The sequence below is a fragment of the Schistocerca piceifrons genome, chromosome 3 (assembly GCF_021461385.2).
Source record: "Schistocerca piceifrons isolate TAMUIC-IGC-003096 chromosome 3, iqSchPice1.1, whole genome shotgun sequence".
Lineage (NCBI taxonomy): Eukaryota > Metazoa > Arthropoda > Insecta > Orthoptera > Acrididae > Schistocerca > Schistocerca piceifrons.
In genome coordinates this window covers 238,472,709-238,497,123 of record NC_060140.1, presented here as the reverse complement: position 1 = coordinate 238,497,123, position 24,415 = coordinate 238,472,709, and the positions used below count along the sequence as shown (strand labels likewise).

General features: G+C 42.1%; 1 protein-coding gene across 1 annotated transcript in view; it reads left to right on the top strand.

Moving 5' to 3' along the window:
- Positions 1-405: 405 nt before the first annotated feature.
- Positions 406-24,415, top strand: part of LOC124788543 (trypsin alpha-like) — a 75,106-nt gene continuing 51,096 nt past the window's right edge. Inside the window, exons 1-2 of the mRNA XM_047255813.1 lie at positions 406-561; positions 10,478-10,587. Of these exons, the coding sequence (XP_047111769.1) occupies positions 406-561; positions 10,478-10,587 (266 nt within the window). The remainder of the gene's footprint in view (positions 562-10,477; positions 10,588-24,415) is intronic.

Below are 24,415 nucleotides of genomic sequence, written 5' to 3'. Positions count from 1 at the left end.
ATCCGTGTCCTAGGCAGGATTCGAACCTGCGACCGTAGCAGCCGCTCGCTTCTTGACTGAAGCGCCTAGAGCCGCTCGGTCACATCGGCCGGCTAAACAGACCTCCACCCTCCCTCTAATGAGCTTTGGCTTGACACCATTGAAGTTGCAAATGGCGGTTGCTTGCTATCAGTGGAATGCACGCTATAGGGAGTCTGGTTCGGAAGTGTCTTTGAAATTAACGATTTGTTCTGCCAACCTTCGTTTAAGTCGCACAACTCCTTCTTGGTGTTGTGATTTTTTTGAATCAGTGTATTTTGCTCCTTAAAATAAAAATCGAACAGTCAACCTCCGCTCTAGCTTTATCTTAACAACTTCGGCTACCCTGGTTTAATGACAGGTATGAAGCCTCAAATTCATCTCATTATGCCTGATGGAACATCTCTTACAGACGGCGCGACTACATTGCAAAGCCTGCCCGCTCGTGACAACGTCACTCCAGTCAATCCGACATCCTCGACAACGGCTGGGTCGCGGATACTGGGAGGCAGCAACGCAATCGAGGGCGCTTTCCCCTACCAGGTGAGTGGCGGCGGCATCCTTTCCGTCTTCGACGCTCTAGATCCGGGCCAACTTGGCCTATGCGTAAATGCAGCCCTGCTAAAATAATATAAAATATACATGCTGCATGCTGTCCGATAAAATCTGTCGTACCAGTATATCTCGTGGGGCGGGGACGGGTGGTACGGGGGGTACGGGGGGGAACGGGGGGGGGACGGGGGGGGGGGGAGAGAGATAGATAGCCAGATCGAGCGAAAATCAAATCAAGTTTTATTTATTCGGACATTAAGTCAAAAGTTCTTAAAATTACAGTGATATATGTGCAATGAAGTTACATCTGTCTTGAGTCTAAAGTGCGAGACTGATCGGGTTTTTCATGTAATTTCATTTATAGATACGTATTCGTATTTGTTCACTTCAAGACAATTCTTTGTGCTGATCCTTTTTAATAAAAAGAAATACCTTTGCTTGTGCCCACTCACTCCTTTCCGCAGGCTGGAAGCAAGTATTCGGTGTACCCTCTTTTCCGTGTACGCATTGGAATCTTTGAGTGATTGTGGAATTTCCTACCAAGCATATTAATTTTTTCGGCATTTTGTGCTATGAGTCTCTCGTGTTCCAGAAGTACTTATGATGCCTGTATTCTTCTACTAGGAACATTATATTGTTTTCTGACCACTCAATCGCTCAAGTGGCATGCATTCAGTAACAAAAATAGTTCTCGCGCGAAACAGCAGACGAATGCTCTTTGTGCTGCGACTGCCGAAGCGGAGGAAACGCGAAGTTTCTTTGATCGTTCGTTGAAAGACCGTTAAGCAGCGGAACAAGAACGAACACTTCCGAATGCGAACCGAACAAGACTGAATGCTGTTGCTCGTGCTCCGGTACTGTTTACTGCATCTCGTTCGTATGTGTTCGCTCCGGTGTAAATCATGCTTTACACCAGGGATCCCCAAACTATTTTGGACAAGTGACCCCTTTTCCAAAATGAACTGTTACCTCAGACCCCCATGGACAAATTACCTACAAATATGTTGTATGTTGTGTTTACCACTTTTTCAGTCACTTTACTTCACTTAATTTAGCTATGTAATAACTTTGCAATCTCTTGAAATGAATGAGTACTTATATGAGTTATTATCGTTCAAGCTCCAACGAATTTCAAAACGCAAATGAACTTTCAACCTAAGTGCAAGCTCGTTAAATAGTAAAATATCAGGAACATGTTTGGACTTGATCTGAATTCGTTCGTGTTAAATCACGCAAGCGTCAAATAGAGAGCAAGTCTAAAAGCGCCTGAAAGACGTACGATCGAACTCTTTATCTTGCACAAACTTGTCCACACAGACTTGCCGAGTTTTTCATCTTGTACCAACTTGAGACTTTCCATTACTACAACAATGCTATTTCCTAAAAAAATATTAATTATTCTTAGTACACGTAACACAACATAAACAGTAGAGTACCTACCTATCTTGAAAGTTTTAAATAAGTACTTGTGTTAATTTAATAGAGGTCGATTTTTAGACCTCGTCGACCCCCAAAATCAGTTTTCGTTTATGTCGACCCCTGGGAAACCGATATCGACCCCAAGGAGTCGATATCGGCCACTTTAGGAATCCCTGCTTTACACGCTCAAGTTATCCATAGACAAGTTCTTACTGTTGGCTGCATCGGAAGGGGATTGTGATAGGCATGACGTGAAGCAAAATAAGGGAAAATGTAGATCAATAATAAGTGATGATTAGCAATCAGGCCTGTAATAATCTCCTAATGCTCTGTCAGCTGTAGATAACTCGTTAGGAAATTAATCCGCTACTGCTGGCGTATATTCACAGCTACCTGTTAGGACGCCAGAATACCTTGGCGTTGCTAAGCCAGTGTGTTACGCCACTTTGGACATCAAGAACTGTAGCACCTCTTACCTGCAAGTTCGTCTGGGCGCTCTCGTTACGCCAAAAGTTTTAAAATCATCTTTCTTGTCCCGTCTTCGCTTTTCGTTGTTCATGTCCGTCTGAATTTCGGAACTACATATTATGTATTCTCCTGCGAAGTAAGAGCAGGAATCATAGTACTATATATCATTTGGTAAGAGAAAAATGATTTTCGTAGCACAATAACACTCCCTATTTAGCGGATAATAACAGAATAGTTTTTATGCGAGTATTGAACAATTGATTTTAACAATGTCTTCTGAACTAGAATCGATTATAAACAACAAATTTCACAACAGTTGTGATATTGGCTGGTTTTCTGCGTATTGTTTGTAGCGGTGCATGTGAGTCGACTGGGATTCGGCAGCAGTAAGTGCAAGCTGCCTGCCACACCTAGCTAACCCAACTCACGATTAAGTTAATAAGCAATTAGTCCTTGTAGGTCCACAACACAGTGGAATGACACTGGCAATGATAATCACTCACGCTGCTCATTTTAAATGCAGATGGAGTTTAATTGCCCAACATAGGAGAGTAATCCCAAAAGTAAGGTCTCCTATTTTTATATAAGTACATAGACCTGTTTATTTCTACAATGGCTTACATCAGTTTACAGCTTGAATATTTAGCTATTTTTCGACATAATCACCATTTCTGGCGATGCATTTTTGTAGACGCTGTGGCAGTTTTTGCATACCCATGTCATACCAGCTCATCGCCATGCTGTTCAGAAAGTTATGAACCTCTTCTTTCACCTCGTCGTCGGAGCTGAATCGCTGGGACCACAATTGACGATGACAGGTACTGTGAGACTCTGAAAAAACTCAAGCGGGCAATTCAGAACCGGAGAAGAGGAATGTTTAGCAAGGGCATGACAACGCTCGCCCACGCATCGCTCGGTAAACCGTTGCTCTCCTGTAACAGTTTCAGTTGAACATACCCACCCACTCTATAGTCCTGACTTGGTGCCCAGTGACTATCACCTGTTCCCTAGGTTAAAAGAACATTTGGCCGGAAAGCGATTCAGCTCCGACGACGAGGTGAAAGAAGAGGTTCATAACTTTCTGAACAGGATGGTGGCGAGCTGGTGTGACATGGGCATACGAAAACTACCACAGTGTCTACAAAAATGCATCGACAGAAATGGTGATTATGTCGAATAGCAGCTAAATGTTCAAGCTGTAAGCTGATGTAAACCATTGTAGAAATGAACAGGTCTATGTACTTATATAAAAATAGGAGACCTTACTTTTGGGATTACCCTCGTACAAAAATAAACAAATCGGGGACTGCAACAATTAATTTTCCTGGTTAATGGAAGATGCTCCTCGTGATGGCACCTGTTTTACACCGGAGCACCGTCACAGCGAGACCACAGTTCAGTCATATAGAACTGACTGGCGATATTTATTAAGATTATAGGTCACTTCATCAGACAGTTGTAGGGTAAAAATAATGATGTCCTTAAAAATTAATTTATTTGTCTTCAAAATGCTTCTTACAAGGGGAAGGCCTCAGACACGGCCAACCGAATCGGCTCAGATTTGGTAGGCCGCTTGTGTACAACCTAAAACGAAGGAATCTAAGATATTTTGGGTCAACACCCCTGCGTTTTTGAGAAAATCACCCCTAAAGGTTATGACGAGCGATCGACTCAAAGTTGGCGGGATCGATAGATAATTGTAAATGAAGCATTTTTAATCATTAGGTATGGGGCCCGAAAACGCATACTTTTCCAGAAATCGAGGTAGGAAACTTTTACAACTGCCGCTTCTGTACCCACATGGTCAACGCTTTTCGCCGACAGCACCGATACCGCAACGGCCAAGGTAACTGGCTGCGAATCTCAAAGAAACGTAGTGGATGTTATTCTTTTGGTTTGTATTTTTCCATATCTCAATTGATAGGGATAGGAGGGTTAATAAGGTAAGTAAATCAACAAGGAATGATAATAAAGGCCGGCCTGTGTGGTCGGGCGGTTCGTTCTAGGCGCTTCAGTTTGGAACCGCGCGACCGCTACGGTCGCAGGTTCGAATCCTGCCTCGGGCATGGATGTGTGTGATGTCCTTAGGTTAGTTAGGTTTAAGTAGTTCTAAGTTCTAGGGGACTGATGACCTCAGCAGTTAAGTCCCATAGTGCTCAGAGCCATTTGAACCAATGATAATAAGGTAGGCAAATAAATTTCTCAAACCTCTTGGGATAGTAAACAACTAAAATGTTACTCCAGGTCACTTTTACAATGGCTCTTCCAGTCACTGTTACGTGTCCTCACTTTTCTTCGAATAACTAGATGGATGGTACTTGTCATATAAACATTCGAAACAAATATACTCACGGCACCAAGAGCATCTAATGAATGCAATCTTTCGACAGCTACACAGTTCCTTCCCTATGATATGACGAAGAGGCAACCGGGACAACATAACTCTCCCCGCGTGCATTCTATCCCGTGTCTCGCTGTAAACAAGCGTCGCACGGTTGGCTATCTGTGATCCCTCGTGAGCAAGTCGCAGCACTTTTACTCGGAGTTGTTTTCATGTGACAAGGCTTAAAAGTTTAATCCTTTATTAACGGCGTTTGGGAAATTAGTTTGCCTACCTTATTATTATTATCATTCGTTATTGATTTACTTACCTTGTTAACCCTCCTATCCCTATCAATTGAGATATGGAAAAATAGTAACGAAAAGAATAACATCCACTACGTTTCTTTTTTTTCTTTCTTTTTTTCCGATTCCCAGCCAGTTACCTTGGCCGTTTCGCTATCGGCGCTGTAGGTGACAGGCGTTAACCATGTGAATTCAGACGCGGCAGTTGTAAAAGTTTCTTACCTCGATTTCTGGAAAGTATGCGTTTTCGGACCCCATACCTCATGATGAAAATTGCCCTATTTACAATTATCTATCGACCCCGCCAAGTTTGAGTTGATCGCTTGTCATAACCTTTAAGGGTGATTTTCTCAAAAACGTGGGGGTGTTGACCCAAAATATCTTAGATTCCTTCGTTTTAGGTTGTACACAAGCGACCTGCCAAATCTGAGTCGAATTGGTTGGCCGTCTCTGAGGCCTTCCCCTTGTTAGATAAAGGTAAACTACAGCTGAGTTCACTTTAGCGAGGATAAAAATTAATGGGCGTCGAGTTACAAAAAATAATTTACGTTAGTCAATAGTGTGATAAATTTCATATTAGTTCTGAAATCACTTTGTAAAATACACTGAAGGAAATAATGCAACCGACCACAAGTTTTCTTGAAATGGCTTTATTACACCATTACTATTTTCGGACCTGAGCCCCTCGTCAGTTGGTAGCGTTGACTTCTTGCAAGTTTTACATTTGTGTAGCGTAAAACTACAGAGGGGTCCTGAAAAATGTGTACACTCTTTGATAGTCAATATTAATGGAACAAAGCACATACTTTACGTAAGTCGGCACTTGCTGAATACGCTGCCCCAGTTTGGGAAAGATCAGCGCATGCGAAACGAGTGGATCCTCTGCTGAACGATGCTTGTCGCGTAATCACGGGATGCTAAGACCCACCCCGATTAGCTAACTTTATTTGCTTAGTGGCATAGCTCCACCCAACATCAGACGAGCTACAGCAAGCGAAGCAGAGCGCCTCAAGCAGCTGCGCGACGAGCGCCATCCTCTCTTCGGACAAAACCCTCCACACACACGTCCAAAATCAAGACGGAGTTTCCTCACCTCAGTTCAACCGCTCGAAACCTCAAAACAAAAGGCCAGATTGTCAAAATGGCAAGCAACAATGCCTACGGGAGACTAGGCACCTCTAATCTCACCCAACGAACAATTGGCCTCTGGAAATGAACTAAAATGGCCATTATGGAGAACCCACAATCGCCTACGAACTGGGATGGGCAGATGAAACGTAAACATGTGTAAATGGGGATACCGAGACGGGACGGACACGTGCCAGTGCGGACAGACCCAAACAATGGACCACCTCCTGGAATGCAGCAACATGGGGGAAGTGTGCAGGAAAGAAGATCTGCAAACGCTACGGCAGTGGAAGTTAAATGCGCTGAATTTTGGCGGGACGTGATATGATATATATACTATGTTTGTCTTTATATGCCGGCCGGTGTGGCCGTGCGGTTCTAGCCGCTTCAGTCTGGAACCGCGTGACCGCTACGGTCGCAGGTTCGAATCCTGCCTCGGGCATGGATGTGTGTGATGTCCTTAGGTTAGTTAGGTTTAAGTAGTTCTAAGTTCTAGGGGACTGATGACCACAGATGTTAAGTCCCATAGTGTTCAGAGCCATTGGAACCATTTTGTCTTTATATTGTAATGTGACTCCCCATTTTAGGTTTGTTTTATTTATACATATGTGTATTGTATTTGTATTTGTGTGTATATGTAATATGTGAGTTGTCTATGGCTTGCACACGATTAAATAAAATAAATAAATGGAACAAAGTGACATGCCGGTACATTTCTTGCACGATGGGGGGAAACACATAAATGTGTTCAAAGTTACCCCCATCAGTAGCAAAACAACGTTGATGTCCGCTGAACCGTTGACGGAACTACGGTTGTCAGTGTTGCCAATGTGACAGCCGCACAAGACGCCTCGATAGTTTCTCGTAGATTGTCCAGTATAGCTGGTTTCTGTTGATGAATTTCATTTTTCATGGTACGTATTAAGTCAGAAGATCGTGGTGGATACTCATATCTCCTCTTCGACCTACCATTGGTCCAGTTAGATTTTCACCCACGTAGGCACTGACATTTCTGTGGTGGTGAGAAGGAGCGCCATCTTGTTGTAGTTAAAATGTTTGATTTCTAAACACCTCTCACATGGCAAGTACAATCGGTGTTTACAGGGTATGAAGATACATCTCACCAGTTACGGCAACTTCAAAGAAGAATGAGCCAATCAAATTACGCGATGACAGACCACACCACACATTAACACCCGGCAGATTAACACGTTTGTCCAAGTGAACGTGAGGATTTTCAGGAGCCGAGGACACGCAGTTGTGTCGGTTTAAAGTACCGTTCAGTTTGAATTGCGCCTCGTCAGACCAGATAACCATCCCTGCAAAACGTTTATCCTCGCGAAGAATGCCTGCAGACCACTCGCAGTACTCTATCCATCCTTCAAACCGGGTCGTCCTCGTTCACTGCGGGCAGCAATCTTGGAAATTTCACGCGCTCCCTGCTTCACAGGTTTTTGAGGTGACCTAGTAAAACGTTGCACTCAGCAGGGCTGGAAGATGCACTTGTGTTTTTGGTCGGACAGACTTTTTTCCTAATGCACATCCTGAAGAATACCGTCGGCTTCAAATTTATCCCAAATACGACAAGTTGTTGTACGTATTGGTGGCTGAGTTTTGTACACATTGCACCACTGCCGTTGTACCTCCATCATATTTTCGTACTTCCAGTACCACCACAATACGGCCTTGCTTTTCTCAAATAACAATCGTACTTCATTCATTGCTGCGCTGTCATCTGCTGGAAAACGCGCGTCAAGATCTGTTGAGAAAACAATGGACTACGCCAATGTGCAAAATTACAACGATATGTCATTTTGTTCCAAAGATATTTACTATCAAAGAGGTCGACATTTTTCTGGACTCCTCTGTATGTAATCATAAAAACTTTGTTAAATTTTAGGTGGGGATATGTAAAATCTTTTGTAAACTATGTGGGACAAAAGTTTTGTTATATTTGAAAACTAAACTCCGTCTGGTACCTACCGACCCGCCGCGTCATCCTCAGCCCACAGGTGCCACTGGATGCGGATATTCGTTATATCTAAGGTCAAAAATGTAAAACTTGCAAGAAGTCAGCACTAACTTCTGAGGATGGGCTCAGGACCGAAACTAGTAATGGTGTAATAAAATCATTTCAAGAAAACTTGTGGTTGCTTGCAGAATTTCCTACAGTGTAATATACGAAAAGAGTTGCAGTGTTCTCCAACAAAAACGGATAAAATAATACTTTATAAATGCAGAAATCACGTGAATGCTACCTACATAAAAGAATTACTACAAAGAGGACGCTCACGTTGTGGAATAAACACTCAAATTCCGAGCTGCATAGAGCAAAAGCACCACAAACGCTAAACGCGATTCTTACAGAAAAAGCAACGAAAGAAGCGCCAGGATGGGGCCGGACACCTCTTGATATATCTACGACGAATCGCCGCCCCGTGGTTCAAACACCGAGTGTCGTTTTCTGTCTACGTTCCACCCCGCTACTAAACGCCACCGGTTGGAGGAGAGGATTCACGAATTTTGCCACTGTGACAACCGAGAATTTCTCCGTATCTCCCAAAATTCAGGGGAATCCTACAGAATTTTCTCAACAAGCGCTTGTTGTACTTCGTAAACTGACTAACCGCTGGCTCTGGACGAGCCCTTATCTTGACTGGCTGAAAATTTGTCTGGGCGCAAAATTTAGCTTGTTTCCCACGCTTTGTACGGTGAAATGGAGGTGGCTCATTACCTGCATACGCTTCAGTCTGTGGACATTTCTGACTAACCCCCTATCCCAGGGACCTCTCGTAGTTCGCACAGAGAAAGACCCTTTGCGGTCACCAGTCTGGGATTACCGTTACCTGAAGTGACCTCATGCAGCTAAAGAGTCCTTTGGGGAATTTGGGAAAAACCTCTCGAATATCCGCAACTTCACCGCCCAACGCGTAAAGCCTGCAGCTGGCCTCTCTCAACACTTACAGCAAAAGGGAAATTTTATGGGCTCAAACTCAAGATTTCACAGGCCCTGTTCCTTCAGCCATAAAATTTAGTACAATGCGACAGCAATAAATTTATTTATCGTCGTTTAGTGACATGTGACTAAACAGTTATGTCACACAATGTGCATGTGTTCTCTGCTGTTGTTCAAGTACCAGAGTCTTTAACTAGTTGTTTACAAAATGGCTATAAATGAGCACCGAGCATTATTTTTATTCACTAAAAACATTATCTTATAGGTGAGTTACCTAGACTATGCCCGCCTGGTTGGCAGTGCGGTCTAACGCACGGCTTTCCGGTCGGGAAGGAGCGCCTGGTCCCCGGCACGAATCCGCCCGTCGGATTTGTGTCGAGGTCCGGTGAACCGGCTAGTCTGTGGATCGTTTTTAGGTGGTTTTCCATCTGTCTCGGCGAATGCGGGCTGGTTCCTCTTATTCCGCCTCAGTTACACATGTCGGCGATTGCTGCTCAAACAAGTTCTCCACGTACGCGTACACCACCATTACTCTACCACGCGAACATAGGGGTTACACTCGTCTGGTGTGAGACGTTCCCTGGGGGGGTCCACTGGGGGCCGAACCGCACAATAACCCTGGGTTTGGTGTGGGGCGGCGGAGGGGTGAAGTGGACTGCGGTAGTCGTCGTGGGGTTGTGGACCACTGCGGCTGCGGCGGGGACGGAGCATCTCCGTCGTTTCTAGGTCCCCGGTTAACATACAATACATACAATACCTAGAATATAATTTCACAGAAGTAACAAACTGAAAATAAGCGAAGTCTGGTACCTTCCTAATTCATTCCCTTCACTTTCTGCCATAACATGAAGTGCAAATGTAGCTAATCAGACTTTTATGAGAAGCTCTAAAATGTGTTTTCAATTCAAGTTCTCTTCAATCTGAATACCGAAAATATGAATATTCGTTCACATTTATGAATTTCTAGGAATGACCTAAATTCATCCATGGTGCTGTGTAACTTTCTTTCTGAGTGAGTGCATGAACATTCGTCAGTAATTTATTTAAATACTGAATTTGCAAGTTGCTCTTTAATTCTATTTCTCTCGGTATTGATTGCAATAATTGTATCATCTGCAAAAGAATCAAATCTGCCGTTTACATAACACATGAAGCAGCTTTACATTTCTGGTCAGAGAAACCTCCTCGTCTTCATTGTTTTCCCATAAATAAAACACGAGTCATTCGCTGTCTAAGCCATTAAATATTTAAACCTATAGTATTTCTAGGAGAATGTTGTGATTTACACTGTCAAATGCACTCCTGTTGCAGGCTGGACTGTGGATGAGCGGCAGCAGTCGGCCGTTCTGCGGCGCCACCATCGCTGACGCTAACAATCTCGTCACGGCAGCCCACTGTGTCCTCTACAGCAACGGAGACGTGTGAGTGAATAAATCCCAAACACTCCTCCCATATATCACTATTTATCTCATAGATTTGTCCACAAACCTGTAGCTTACGCGTTATGTTGCATGTTAACACAAGTATTACAATTACGTAAATAGCCTTACAGAATTTCTGTCTGTAAAAGATGGGATTGAAAATATTTTGAAGTATTCAATTACTTTTCGAGCGATATTGCTACGGTTGTGAGGTACAGAGCATAGCGTACATGTATGGAACAGAGTTACATATTGGTGCATTCGGGAGAATGCCAAGGAAGGAAAACTAGAGCTTCAAATCAAGTAAGGTATTCATAGTGCTGTGAATGCAAGATCTGTATTTGTGCACAACAGTATATGATTCCTTGCAGCATTCATTAATTAGGTTGACTATTAATTTCTGAAACCACGTATGGTAAATGCTGGAATAGTTTTTTCAAGAAAACTATAGCCAGTTCTTTCTGCCAGTCGTGGTTAATCTGAATGTGTCTTGTGCGTAATTAAGTTTATAACTTTCTTTTTTAAGCTGTCTTTTCATAGGCAGCAGTCTGAGGCGGTACATAATCCAATGGTGACGAAATAATTCCTTTTGATAAACATAGCTACACTAATGTGGTACATAATGATCCTGATCATTTACACTGTATGATGTATTTACAAATTCGGAACTCAAGGCATGTCTAACACAGGCTTTAGGTTTAAGTAGACCAAACTGCAGAATCACAACAGCCGGATATCGTCTCCTCATCTGCATAGTAAGATCCACATTTTCACGAATTAATTTTGAGAATACAAAAAAGCTAGGCACCAAAAATTCTTCCAAATAATTTATAACCCAAAACATTTTTAACAGATTTGCCCTTTACGTCTCCTAACGACCACTAACAACCAGCAACGTCAGTGCTCGACAGGCCGTTTTAGATGTCGAAAGAACATGTTAAAACACTCAGTCTCATTGAGCAAAGAATGGAAGAAGCTAGAAAGTAATTAAATTAATACTATCTAACTGTCAGAATATTTAACACTAAAACAAACAAACAACAATAATTTGAATAATAAAGTTCGACTTAGTAATGTAGTGTACCACAAGAAAGTTCCAATGAAATAAATGAAAATGCAGTTGAAAAATTTATAAAATCTTGGCTTTGTGTTAAACATCCTTATAATAAATGCATCCAGAATGGTGAAGATTCATCTTTAGAACTAGATATTTGTATCATTATCGTAATCAACCATTTGTATTTCTTGTGAAGAAGGGTAACCTCTAGACTTTTGTACGTGAAGTACATTAAATGTATTTTGTATCTAGACTTTTGTGTCCATTACAATTATGAGCTATACACATTTATGTCACTGCTGAATTTTTATAATGTCATATGCCCATGCTACGCACTACTATCTGAACAATCCATTGGTTTTTAATTATACTGCTAGTGTGTCCATCTTCCGTAGCCAATTGTTAAATGTTATCCATTACTGTTAGTTTTTCCTCCTTAAGCTTACTACAATTAAAGATGATTTTTCACGAGACGCCCATTGCCTTTAAATATAAATGATCTGTGGGCATTCTGGAAATATGATACCTATGCATAATAAGTTTCAACATTTCGTATTTATAAATTTAAAACAGTATTTCTTTATGAAATTGTGTAAAATTTCTTAAGCGTTGATACTGATTGTTTACGCCTACTGAAAAACCAATGCTTTTTGCCTCGTTCTTAGCGGAGGCTGAACTTGGACAAAACCTGGTTGCACATTCACTTTTCGAAATTTTGCGCCTTTTATGAAATGGCAAAAGCACAAAGGCAGCGTAAGCAAAAACTTATTCATAAAAGGCGAACAATTTCGGGGACTGGATGTGTGACCAGTTTTTTTTAACCTCGACAAACAACGAAGGAAAAAGCTGTGGAATTCAGATCATGTAAACTGCATTTATTTCACTTAAATGCACACATTAAATTGATTCTCACGTTTTCATTGCGTCTGAAAATATTTCCACACAATACTATGTCAGCAGACGAAAATGTTGGATCATGAGAAGGTTCAACATGTATTACACGTAATTATGATGTGCCTTAGTATATTCACACCAACTGTTAACGCATGGAGAACTGTAAAGATTAGCTTTTGCGGCTAAATGTACGCAAATATACAATGAAAATGTCAGGTTATTACGCGGAGTACAATTGCAGAAGAACAATTGCAATCAATTAATTACATTGTTATATTCTCAAAAGGCAGCTGAGATCAATGGACGGCTGCGGATGTCGCACAGACTATAAACTCAAAGTCTGTGTTCACAAATGGACACAACACGTCACTGAATTACTCGTTCGTAAGTGGAGAGGTATGGAACACTTGCGAATTTGCCTAATCAAACAGCTAAAGACTCTCTTGCCCAATATTCATGTCATTTAATGCGTATGTGGCTAATCGGCTTCCTTTTGCAGACTAAGGACATCTAAAATGCAGTGTTTTTTGTTTATCGTTTCTACAGTTTATTGAGATACACCCGATTCTGTTTCTAAAAACACTATATAGAATATTAAAAGCTATACCACCTGCCATCAGAATCATCCCGCCATTTCAGAATCGACTGCCACCGCACATCTCTACCATGGAGGCACGTCAATATGTGCTTGCTAGTAATGCAAGCAGACGGAAAACTAGTTACCATAAAGGTATCTAATTTTATGCAAGCAGGCGGAAAACTAGTTACCATAAAGGTATCTAATTTTATGGGAATGATTTTCACGCTGTGCGCCGCAGTATTTGCGTTGTTGGTAGTGTTAGTGTCATTAACTCATGACCTCTCGTTGGGCGCCAGTACTGGTACGGTGACGTTGGGTGGAAACACAAGCGTGGACGTGTATTAGAGCTGGAGACAGCCAAATGGAGATCTGGACAACATGAGCAAGGCTTTACTCGTAAATCTGTTTTCCATGGAGCAGCTACTCTTGGCCAGCGCTGAACATTAAAGGAATACGGCGAGGTTCTGTTTCCACACGGGAGTTGAGGAAAATGGTTCGGAAGTTCGAATTAACTCCCGCTATGTGCACTGCTCCTGGGAGAAGCCGACGGCCAGATGCACCCCAAATTGTTGAATAAGTTACTGTTGCCATTGCCGAGACGGCTGGACGCAATGAGCGATCTTCAAGCAGTTCATGATCTGTGTCACGACAGGTGAAGATTCCATGATCCACCGTTCGAAAAGTGCTGTGAACAACTATGAAATGGTACCTCTAGTGCGGTCCCATACTGTCGTGGATGCAGATGATCATCACACTAAGCAACTTTTGTAACCTGAAACGTAAAGATGGTACACAGTTAGCAAATGTTACCATCTCATGTGGAAATTAAGACATGTTTCTTTCAATGGTTTATTGTTATTTCTCTTCTGTATGTCTTTACAAATGTTCCCACAAAGTTTCGCTGTCCTACGATCACTCGTCTTTCCTGAAGGCACTCTCAAGTAGCGAAAATGTAGCTATAACCACCCTGTACATTACATAATGATGTAAGAAACTAGATACTAAAACCCACAGCCGATAAGGCAATAGTGGTGGAAAATGTTTGTTCTCAACAAAATGGTTCAAATGGCTCTGAGCACTATGGGACTTAACTTCTGAGGTCATCAGTCCCCTAGAACTTAGAACTACTTAAACCTAACTAACCTAAGGATATCACACACATCCATGCCCGAGGCAGGATTCGAACCTGTGACCGTAGCGGTCGCGCGGTTCCAGACTGAAGCGCCTATAACCGCTCGGGCACCCCGGCCGGTTTTTGTTCTCGTCAGTTGCAACATCTAGGGTATAGTTGAGAGATTGCAGAGCACTCTCCTTCTGATTCGGTGTTATGCCGCTTCATGTTCTTAGAGAATATGATCTTTATTGCGATTTGACTTCATACGTCATGATGAAATGGTGGGCAGCAGTTAATGCTCTTGCTTGCGTGCTCTAGGGAAGGAATAATGGTGACTTTACCTGCGTTCAAAGGAACAGAGTGCCGATTTAAACCACTGTAGTAAAAGCATGGCGACGGTGGGCTGTGGGAAGCGCGTTTTTTCTGCAGAACCTGGTTGGAAACATTTCCGGACAGCCGAGTTCTGCGGTCTCATTGTGCAGACACGTTGGTTGGCGCCGGTTGGTAGGCAGCCACGTCCAGGTAAACTGGCCGTGGTTCATGAAGACACATGTGGACCGATCCACAATTTCTACCATCATAAGACTCCGCTTCAATCATGCCTCTTTCCCACAAAATCTACATCGGATCAACGTTTACAGTTCACCAGCATGTGAGTGTGATCCTGAGTCGGAAGCTGATGTCAACCACATCTTATTTATGTGCCCCAAATTTGACCGTGAACGGTTGGTCTTTCTGAAGACATTGCTGAGTATGGGCTACCATCTTCCTCAATCAGCTTCTTCTCTTTTGTGTACTAAAGGCGTTCGTCTATATAAAGTGATAGTTAACTTCATCAGAAATACTGGTTACAATCTGTAGGTTTTAATGGTGCACGTAAATTATAAATATGTCTTGCTGATGAAGATATTTCAGAATTGGTGTGAATTGTAAGCCAAGACACTTTTAATTATTTTCCAATGCAATTCAATTCAATTTTTAAAACATTATGTACAAAACTGTAACAGTTAAGCTTTTTATTCTTGTAAATATGCATTTCTGTATTTGTTTATTCAATTATGTGTACATTGTCACTATGTGTTGCCGATGGCTAAATTGAGTACACACTCAAGGCCAAATAATAAAAAAAATAAAAACTGACTAGCGCCGAGAAGTCGCCGCTGCAATGGCCAGAGTATTGTAGACCCACAATAAAGCAGAGGATGGGTCCTTGTCAGGCAGGAAGCCGATGAGGTAACTGTGAGCGTTCTGCGAATTTCCCTGGGACAGGTCACTGGCGCCCATACGTCTAGACTCTACTACAAAACATATTGTGAAAGCACGAGGCTTTAAGCGAGTTTATGGCCGTTCTTTGGAAACTTCGTAATGGACGCAACAGGGGAGATAACAAGCTGTTTATAGAGGGGAGTGGTTCCAGCCTGGTCATGTTCTTATCAAAAGACACGCGTAAAATCGTGGGAAAGAGGCCGCAAAGCTGAATCTTTTTCCTTTTCTCCCAATTACTCGAAAGTCTCTGATTGGTCAAATCGGTGTATGCAGAGCAAGGGGCGCTCTCTGACCTTCGAATGCCGTGCTCCAGCTCGTGATTGGCTTGTTCTTAAGTGGGGGAAGTCTAAGATGTAAATGGGCTTTTGCTATCGAGCTGAGGAGGAAAGCGGACAGAAAGAGAATATAATTCTTGTACTGGCGCTTCACTAGTATAGAACTGCAGGTCTCTACCTAAACGATGAGACTTGTGTCCTTTGCTAGTGTGCCATTTAGAGCCTGTGCCAGTCTCTTTCTGAACCGTCAGAGGTACTGCTTCTAGCATCATGCACACAACGACTGATGTGTAGGTGTACTTATTTGTCTTGAGTCGATCATCTAAACATTTGACATATTCCATCGCGCATAGTTGTGGGACAGAGTCAAATTGGTTTGAATTGGTTTGGAAGAGCAGCAAATGGATCCACCTGCACACTGGAATCCACCAGTGTTTCAGAGGCTTATAGGAAAGTACCTGCATTCCGAATTAACCGAACATGAGACCATGTACTTGCATTTTTCGGGCGCGCGCCATTAATAACAGATTGCGGCCGCCCATGACATCAGTCGCCGAACGCATTGTGGTGTGCCGCCCTGACCAGCAGGAGGGTAAAGTATTTGACGCTACGGTGTATGGCTCCAATATATGTTTCTCAGCATCCTGTTCTTTCGAACCATATTTTTCTTTTTTGGAATAGTAGAGTATAGATGCTTGATGGTATCACAGTTTCTGTGCCATAACCCGGATTCATGTGTATGAGGCCAGATAAAGGGATTAGTGTTCCGGTTAGTGTCGTGTGTCGATCCCCAGATAATTACTTTGTCCACCATAGACCCCATGTTAGTGAAAGCGTTTGTCAAATAAAAATGTTTGTGTGACGTTTCTTTAGACATTTTTGGTGTCTTCTGATGATAAGGATGAATAAATCTATTGTCATTTACATCACAACTTCTCACTGTGTTCTAATTAACACTACCTTGCCATTTTTACTAAAGTTCAGGTTCTAAAAGAGAGTAGCAAGCTTGCATAGTGCCATGCAAATATGTGGGAAAGCTGAGAATGTTATTACATCCCGCCTGACGAACATATTCTTTGCTTTGTACCAAAACATCTCGTTACAGAATTATTTTATGGAGTACGAGTATTCGATTACAAGCTTTCTTCAATCCTTTTGTATAGATTCGAATTCAATTGACTTTAAGTCAACTTACCAGTGAATCTGCTCCAAAAAATCGTTTTTTTTTTCACCTTAAATCGATGCTTTCACACGCCAGTGTTGTGATTGGACTGCTATGCAACTGTTAGTCAAATTGACAGCCATATCAGAAGATATACTTTGTGATTCTCTTATATTTCCTTCATGTGTCTGCTTTTCGAGTATTGTTTCCCTTATAAACTTTTATGTAGTTGCAGTTTCTGCTATTTTATCCTTCACGATAGTTACTATGCCTGTAATTTGTTTTAGTTTGAGGCAGTTGGCATGTGTAAAATTCTAGAGTTGCTAGGAACATAGGCTGGATTCGATATGAGACCATCACTGTTGGCAATTGATTTCGTGAGTGTAGACGAAGCTGGAAAGTGGGTCCTTGAGGCAACCGAAGACGCCAGAATAACAAGGAGAAAGAAGAAAAGAGGAGATGAGGAACATGTAAACCAAGCAGATTATGTAACAGGAGTGTATTAGGAATAAGAGAGGTGAGTCATAGATGAAATATAAAATTGAAGTTCCCGAGTATTATATTTTCTGACAAGTTTACTTAATGCACAAAAAAGCCATTTGAGCTAGGGGCCTGAAATTTTTTCGGATATTTCAAGATACTATTTGGAGGAAAATATTATCAACATGCAGGAAAATACACGCACATTGGTTATAAAAAACTAACCTTAATTTTAATTCTCGGCTGTAAATATTTCTAGAATAAAAACAGGTGGCTGAAGTAGTATGATAGTTGGTTGGTTGGTTGGTTGTTTTGGGGAAGGAGACCAGACATCGTGGTCATCGGTCTCATCGGATTAGGGAAGGAAGTAGGCCGTGCCCTTTCAGAGGAACCATCCCGGCATTTGCCTGGAGTGATTTAGGGAAATCACGGAAAACCTAAATCAGGATGGCCGGACGCGGGATTGAACCGTCGTCCTCCCGAATGCGAGTATGATAGTAGTCTGCACTTTAGAAAGACATGTTAATCTGTAATGAAGTTTTTAGATTCTAACTGAGATAGTTAGTCAGTGCATAGGTTCAAAGTATGAACCTTCACAAATAAAACTGCAATAAAGTCAACTTGTAAACAAATGTGATTAATTGTATATTAAACTGTTCAGCAGGAACCATTCATATTACAATTTTCATCCCACGAAGAGTTCACGTTTTTTAGTTAGAGGCATGTAAACTTTAAGAAAGTTGTTTGTATTTTTCCAGACGTTCATGAGTAAGTTAACTTAAGGCTTCAGACTATAGGAAATGTTTTCTGTGGCTTAAAAGTGACATAAGATAAGATATAGATTTATACCTATAATTTCCCTTTGTTATTCCACGAAACGTGCTTTCGCTTTATCGATTTCTTGCTGCATTAGTCAATTAGCCTAGATATCTGCTTGCATGACTGATGTCTGTTCGTAGAAACGATGGTAAGACATTAATAGATCGTTTGATACAACAGAAAAATATCAAACAGAACTTTCCTCCTCTGTCAGCGACTGCAGTTAAAGACAATGAGACTTTGCATGTAGAAGGAACGCTGGGGAGAACATATCTTTGTATTTGCAGATGTCAGGCAACACAGCAACTACATCAACTGCAAAGATTATATTTCAGAAAGATAATAACAACATAAATCTTTGAAAAATATGGAAACTGCGATAATGGGCTCTGCACTATAGGCAGTTGAGAAGAAATAGCTTCATTTCACTTACTTCCGCCCCATAGATATTCATACGTGTACTGCGACGACGGTTGCGAATGGTCCTCGCCGATACCCCAGGAGCAACAGTGTCCCTAATTTGCTGGGAAGTGGCGGTGCGGTCCCCTACGGCACTGCGTAGGATCCTACGGTCTTGGCGTGCATCCGTGCGTCGCTGCGGTCCGGTCCCAGGTCGACGGGCACGTGCACCTTCCGCCGACCACTGGCGACAACATCGATGTACTGTGGAGACCTCACGCCCCACGTGTTGAGCAATTCGGCGGTACGTCCACCCGGCCTCCCGCATGCCCACTATACGCCCTCGCTCAAAGTCCGTCAACTGCACATACGGTTCACGTCCACGCTGTCGCGGCATGCTACCAGTGTTAAAGACTGCGATGGAGCTCCGTATGCCACGGCAAACTGGCTGACACTGACGGCGGCGGTGCACAAATGCTGCGCAGCTAGCGCCATTCGACGGCCAACACCGCGGTTCCTGGTGTGTCCGCTGTGCCGTGCGTGTGATCATTGCTTGTACAGCCCTCTCGCAGTGTCCGGAGCAAGTATGGTGGGTCTGACACACCGGTGTCAATGTGTTCTTTTTTCCATTTCCAGGAGTGTATATAGAGGTCAACGGAAGTATGGGATACAAATGTTATGAAAGTAGCTGGTTCTGCATCGGTAGTACTAATATCTACATACGAACAGACTGATAGTGATAGGGTAGACCGGGGCAATGCCGACACCTGGTGCAATACCGACACGATAGGTTTTGATAGCGGAGCGATGCTGCGTAATGCTGCGCCCTTGCTGACGACACCACAACTAACGCTCAGTGTGTTTCTGTCTTCTACGCATGCCAGTATCGTTACGTGTTTCTGTCTTCTACGCATGCCAGAATCGGTATCGTAAAATTTTATAGTTTTCGGTGTAAAGAAGGACTTCTGAACTAGTTAAGGTAATACTCCAATCGTCTGTGTTACTAAAATACAACATATACAGCTAGATATTACATATTTTAACGAACATTTTGGTATAGTAGTTGTAACATTTCAAAGTGTGTAGTAGTCTGTAGGGTTAGGTATCCGCCATCTTGTCCCTCCGGGGTAATGCCAACATCCCACTACGGGGCAATATCGACAGGGTGTCGGTATTTCCCCATCTGTGCTAATATTTTATAGGGGATTGTTAATGTCTTTATTGTATTCCAGATGGTGAGGTCGAGAAAACGGACGACTGAGAAGGGTAAATGGGATGAACAAACTCTTAAAAGGGCTTTTGAGCTAGTTGAAAGTGGTAGATCAGTAAAGAGCGTCGCCGCGGAATAAGGAATTCCCAGAATTACGCTACATGATCGCTTAAAAGCAAAATCAGCAGCCAAACCAGCGTTAGGAAGAAAATCCTATCTTACACCCGAACAGGAAGCTATTCTAACTGATCATATAAAGCCATTGTCAAACCAATTCTATGGTATCACATTAACAGACTTACGCCGATTTGCATACGACCTTGCAGAAAACTTAAATATTAAGCACAGCTTTAACAAAGGAACAAAAATGGCAGGTTAGGACTAAGATGGCCGGTTTCCGCAAAAGGAACCCAACCTTAAGCCTTAGGCAGCCTTCTGCAGCAAGCCATAACCGAATCCTGGCTTTTATTAAATCTGAAGTTGATTAATTCTTTTTAAACTTGGATAAAGTATATCAAAAACATCAAAGGCAACAAGAGTATTCAATATGGATGAAACTGGGATATCAACAGTTCAAAAGCCAGGAAAGGTTTTAGCCGCTAAAGGCCAACATCAGGTAGGCTCTGCAACGAGTTGGGAACGAGGGAGGAATATTACGGTGGTCTGCGATGTAAGTGCTTCTGGAATTTACATCCCACCCATGTTCATCTATCCCTGGAAGCGGATGTCTCCTCAGTTGGAAAAAGGAGGGACAGCTGGGGCCATATATTAGATAATTGCATAACGGATGGTAAAAAGAAAATCTTTTCAATGATTAGCTTAAGCACTTCAAAGAGAACGCCAAACCAACCAAGGAAGACCCTGTCTTATTCATTATGGACAACCACGGAAGTCACATCTTTCTAGATAGCTATCAGTTTTGTAGAGCTAATTATATTCTCGTGGTTTCTATACCACCACATACACCACACAAATTGCAGCCTTTAGATTTGGCTTTTTACAGTCCTCTGAAGGAGGCATTCAACATTCAGTGTGACAGCTAATCGCTTCGAGAAGATATCAGTTTATGATATTCTTCGATCTTCCAATGAAGCTTACATGAATGTCGCAACCAAGGAGAAGGGCATAGCAGGATTTGGTGCAGCAGGGATCTTCCTTTACAAACCAGAAAAGTTGAGTGATTTGGATTTTAACTCTGAGAACAGACTCCAAACTCCGGTCATCATTGACCCAGAAAATGTTGACGAACCAACGAATGGCGATGGTGTTCACGATGGGAATAACGCAGTAACTGAGGAGCCTGCAAACACAAATCAGGCAAGGGCTGAAAATTCACAGCGTTCCTGGAGAACCACCAACTTGAATATCTCTGGACCTTATGCTAATCCAGTAGCTTGCTCCTCAAGGTCGGATCCTGGAACAACACCTTCTCCAAAAACCTCTCAGGATACAATTCACTACAGAGAAGCCTTAGAAGCTTTATCACCTACGCAACAACAGCAACAACAACATCACGATGTTGTCAAACACAAAATTTTACAGGAAACGACATTCCATTATTATGACGACCACACCCATGAAAACTGTATTGGAGGAAGCACAGTTGAAAAGAGTCATTAAAGATATGAAATCTAAACGTAGATTAGAAAAGGTAATTGATGACCCAAAGATTGTTCCAAACCTTAAACTTAAGCTTTTGAAGAAGTCAGGTCAAGTCGAGGGTAAACCCAAAATAAAATCTAGCACTACCAAATGCAAGGCCACATCCAAAGGCAAAAAAAGATGAAAAGGTGCAGCAAACAGATTTCTTTTGAAGAAACATCTTCTGAAGAAGAAATAGATGAGTCAACGTTATGCAACGGCGATGAAATGGACGACGGAATGGATTTATTTTCACAAAGACAGTGAAATGTGTTTAGTCTGTGGGGAATATGGCATTAAAACTGAACTGTGGTATCGGTGTGTATTTTGTGGGAAATGGGCACATGCAGACTGTAGCGGCTATGATTCTCCTGAAAACTACATTTGTGACTTTTGCTCTACTTCTTAAAATGATTTGTTTCCTTTTCAGACTTATTTGTCATATTTGTTTATCTATAGTCATGACATACTATTATAAGTAGAATATATAACTTTGTAACAATATACATTTTATTGATACACATTCATGTTACTATTTCTCACTAATGTCGGCATTACCCCAAAGTGGTGTCGAAATTGCCCCGGCGACTGGGGAAATACCGACATCCAGTAGACATTGCTATGTACGCGTTTTCCACTTTATAAATGTAATTAGTTTAACAAAACTATATTTTTAATGAAAGCAGAAACCCCAATTAAACTTAAGGAACCTCAATAAAAACCGTAACTAAAGCAGTAAAAATTTAAAAATTTCTTAAGGTGTCGGCATTGACCCGGTCTACCCTAGAGGATGCGAAATAAACAACACATGTAAAATTTGTATCCCGTGCTTCATTTAGAGTTTAGTGAATATTCTATGCTACCAATATTTTCCATACATTTTTTCCCTTTCATTTTCAGAGAAATAATACGACACAAACTCGCGATATCCTTAACGTGAATATACTACTGGCCTTTATATATTTCAACTATATTTTTCGTCTCTCGTATTTCTTCGTTTCTGAACATTCTTGTCAGCTCTTTCATCTGTGTAGTAAATGCTTTCTGGCCAATTCTGACGACATTGGTCAAAGCCAACGGGTTGTATCCCCTGCTTCACTGCCCCCCCCCCCCCCCCCTGCTTCACTAGACCCTGAAATTCTAAATGAACACACATTTTTTAAACATAAATACTGTCTTGAAAACCGTATTGACATGATAGAATACGAAAAGAGACAGCCATATGCAAAACAAAACACACAGACCAGAGATAAAACTCAAAGGAATATAAGAAGCATGGAGGTAAAAAAAGAAGGAAGGTGGCACTACAGACTGACGCTGCACGTTGATTTTTAAGCCAGAGTGGGCGATGCCTCCCACCATTTTAAGGAGTCCAAAACATTAGCAGACTGCTGTTTACGACTGCTTCTTGTTCATTATTTCTGTCCTGTGTTCGCAATAGCTGTTTTAAGCACTAAAATTACAATGCTTACAGGGGCAACATGTTGTAAGGAAGGCAATTTCGAACGTGTTTCTGTTCTTGAGAGCGTCTTTGCTCTAGTAACACGACACATTTGGCCTCGTTAATGTAACTTGATTTTTGCTACTATATTACGGATAAATAGAAATAGAAGGTTAAAAAATGGTTCAAATGACTCTGAGCACTATGGGACTTAACTTCGGAGGTCATCAGTCTCCTAGAACTTAGAACTACTTAAACCTAACTAACCTAAGGACAGCACACACATCCATGCCCGAGGCAGGATTCGAACCTGCGACCGTAGCGATCGCGCGGTTCCAGACTGTAGCACCTACAACCGCTCGGCCACAGAAATAGAAAGAAGTGATGTGAAAAGCATGCTTTCGTAATCCATTGAATTCCATTTTTACTGTATTTGTGACGATAGTAAATGAAACTGGAACTCCGAAACCGATGCTTGTTTGCTTACTCGTTTCGTTACTGCATCTTGTTTGTTACATATTCAGCTAGTATGCACAACATTTTTAGTGTACACGTTTGCAAAAAACTTACCTGTGTGTTGTCTGCTTGCCCATAAACGCGTACAAAAAGGAAAGAAGCAAGGCGTGCTGTCGTATCTTGTGCATATCAACAAAGTGAGTTATTATTGAAATGTCAAAGAAACAGAACTGATAGAGGAATTCCTCCATGCAGAATACAGTTCTTGTTTAATTAGATTGCCAGTGCATTAGTCTCACTGTCGTTTAACCATCTTCTCGCTTTGACATCTTCCCTGTGATAAGTCATTCAGTGTGTGGCCAATAGTAGCAATTTACTGGGTAAAAAACGATATGGTTTTATAAATATCTTCCAGCACTGTGAACTGCTGTGTGTGATTAAGGAAATGGTTTAAAACGCTTAAGACCCCTTAAAATACACTACTGGCCATTAAAATTGCTACACCACAAAGATGACGTGCTACACACGCGAAATTTAACCGACGAGAAGAAGATGCTGTGATATGCAAATGATTAGCTTTTCAGAGCTTTCAGCAGTTGAGTCCCATAGTGCTCAGAGCCATTTGAAGCCATCAGAGCTTTCACATAAGGTTGGCGCCGGTGGCGACACCTACAACGTACTGACATGAGGAACGTTTCCAACCGATTTCTCACACACAAACAGCAGCTGACTAGCGTTGCCTGGTGAAACGTTGTTGTGATGCCTCGTGTAAGGAGGAGAAATGCGTAGCATCACGTTTCCGACTTTCATGAAGGTCGGATTGTAGCCTATCGCGATTGCGGTTTACCGTATCGCTACATTGCTGCTCGCGTTGGTCGAGATCCAATGACTGTTAGCAGAATATGGAATCGGTGGGTTCAGGAGGGTAATACGGAACGTCGAGCTGGATCCCAACGGCCTCGTATCACTATCAGTCGAGATAACAGGGATCTTATCCGCACGGCTGTAACGGATCGTGCAGCCACGTCTCGATC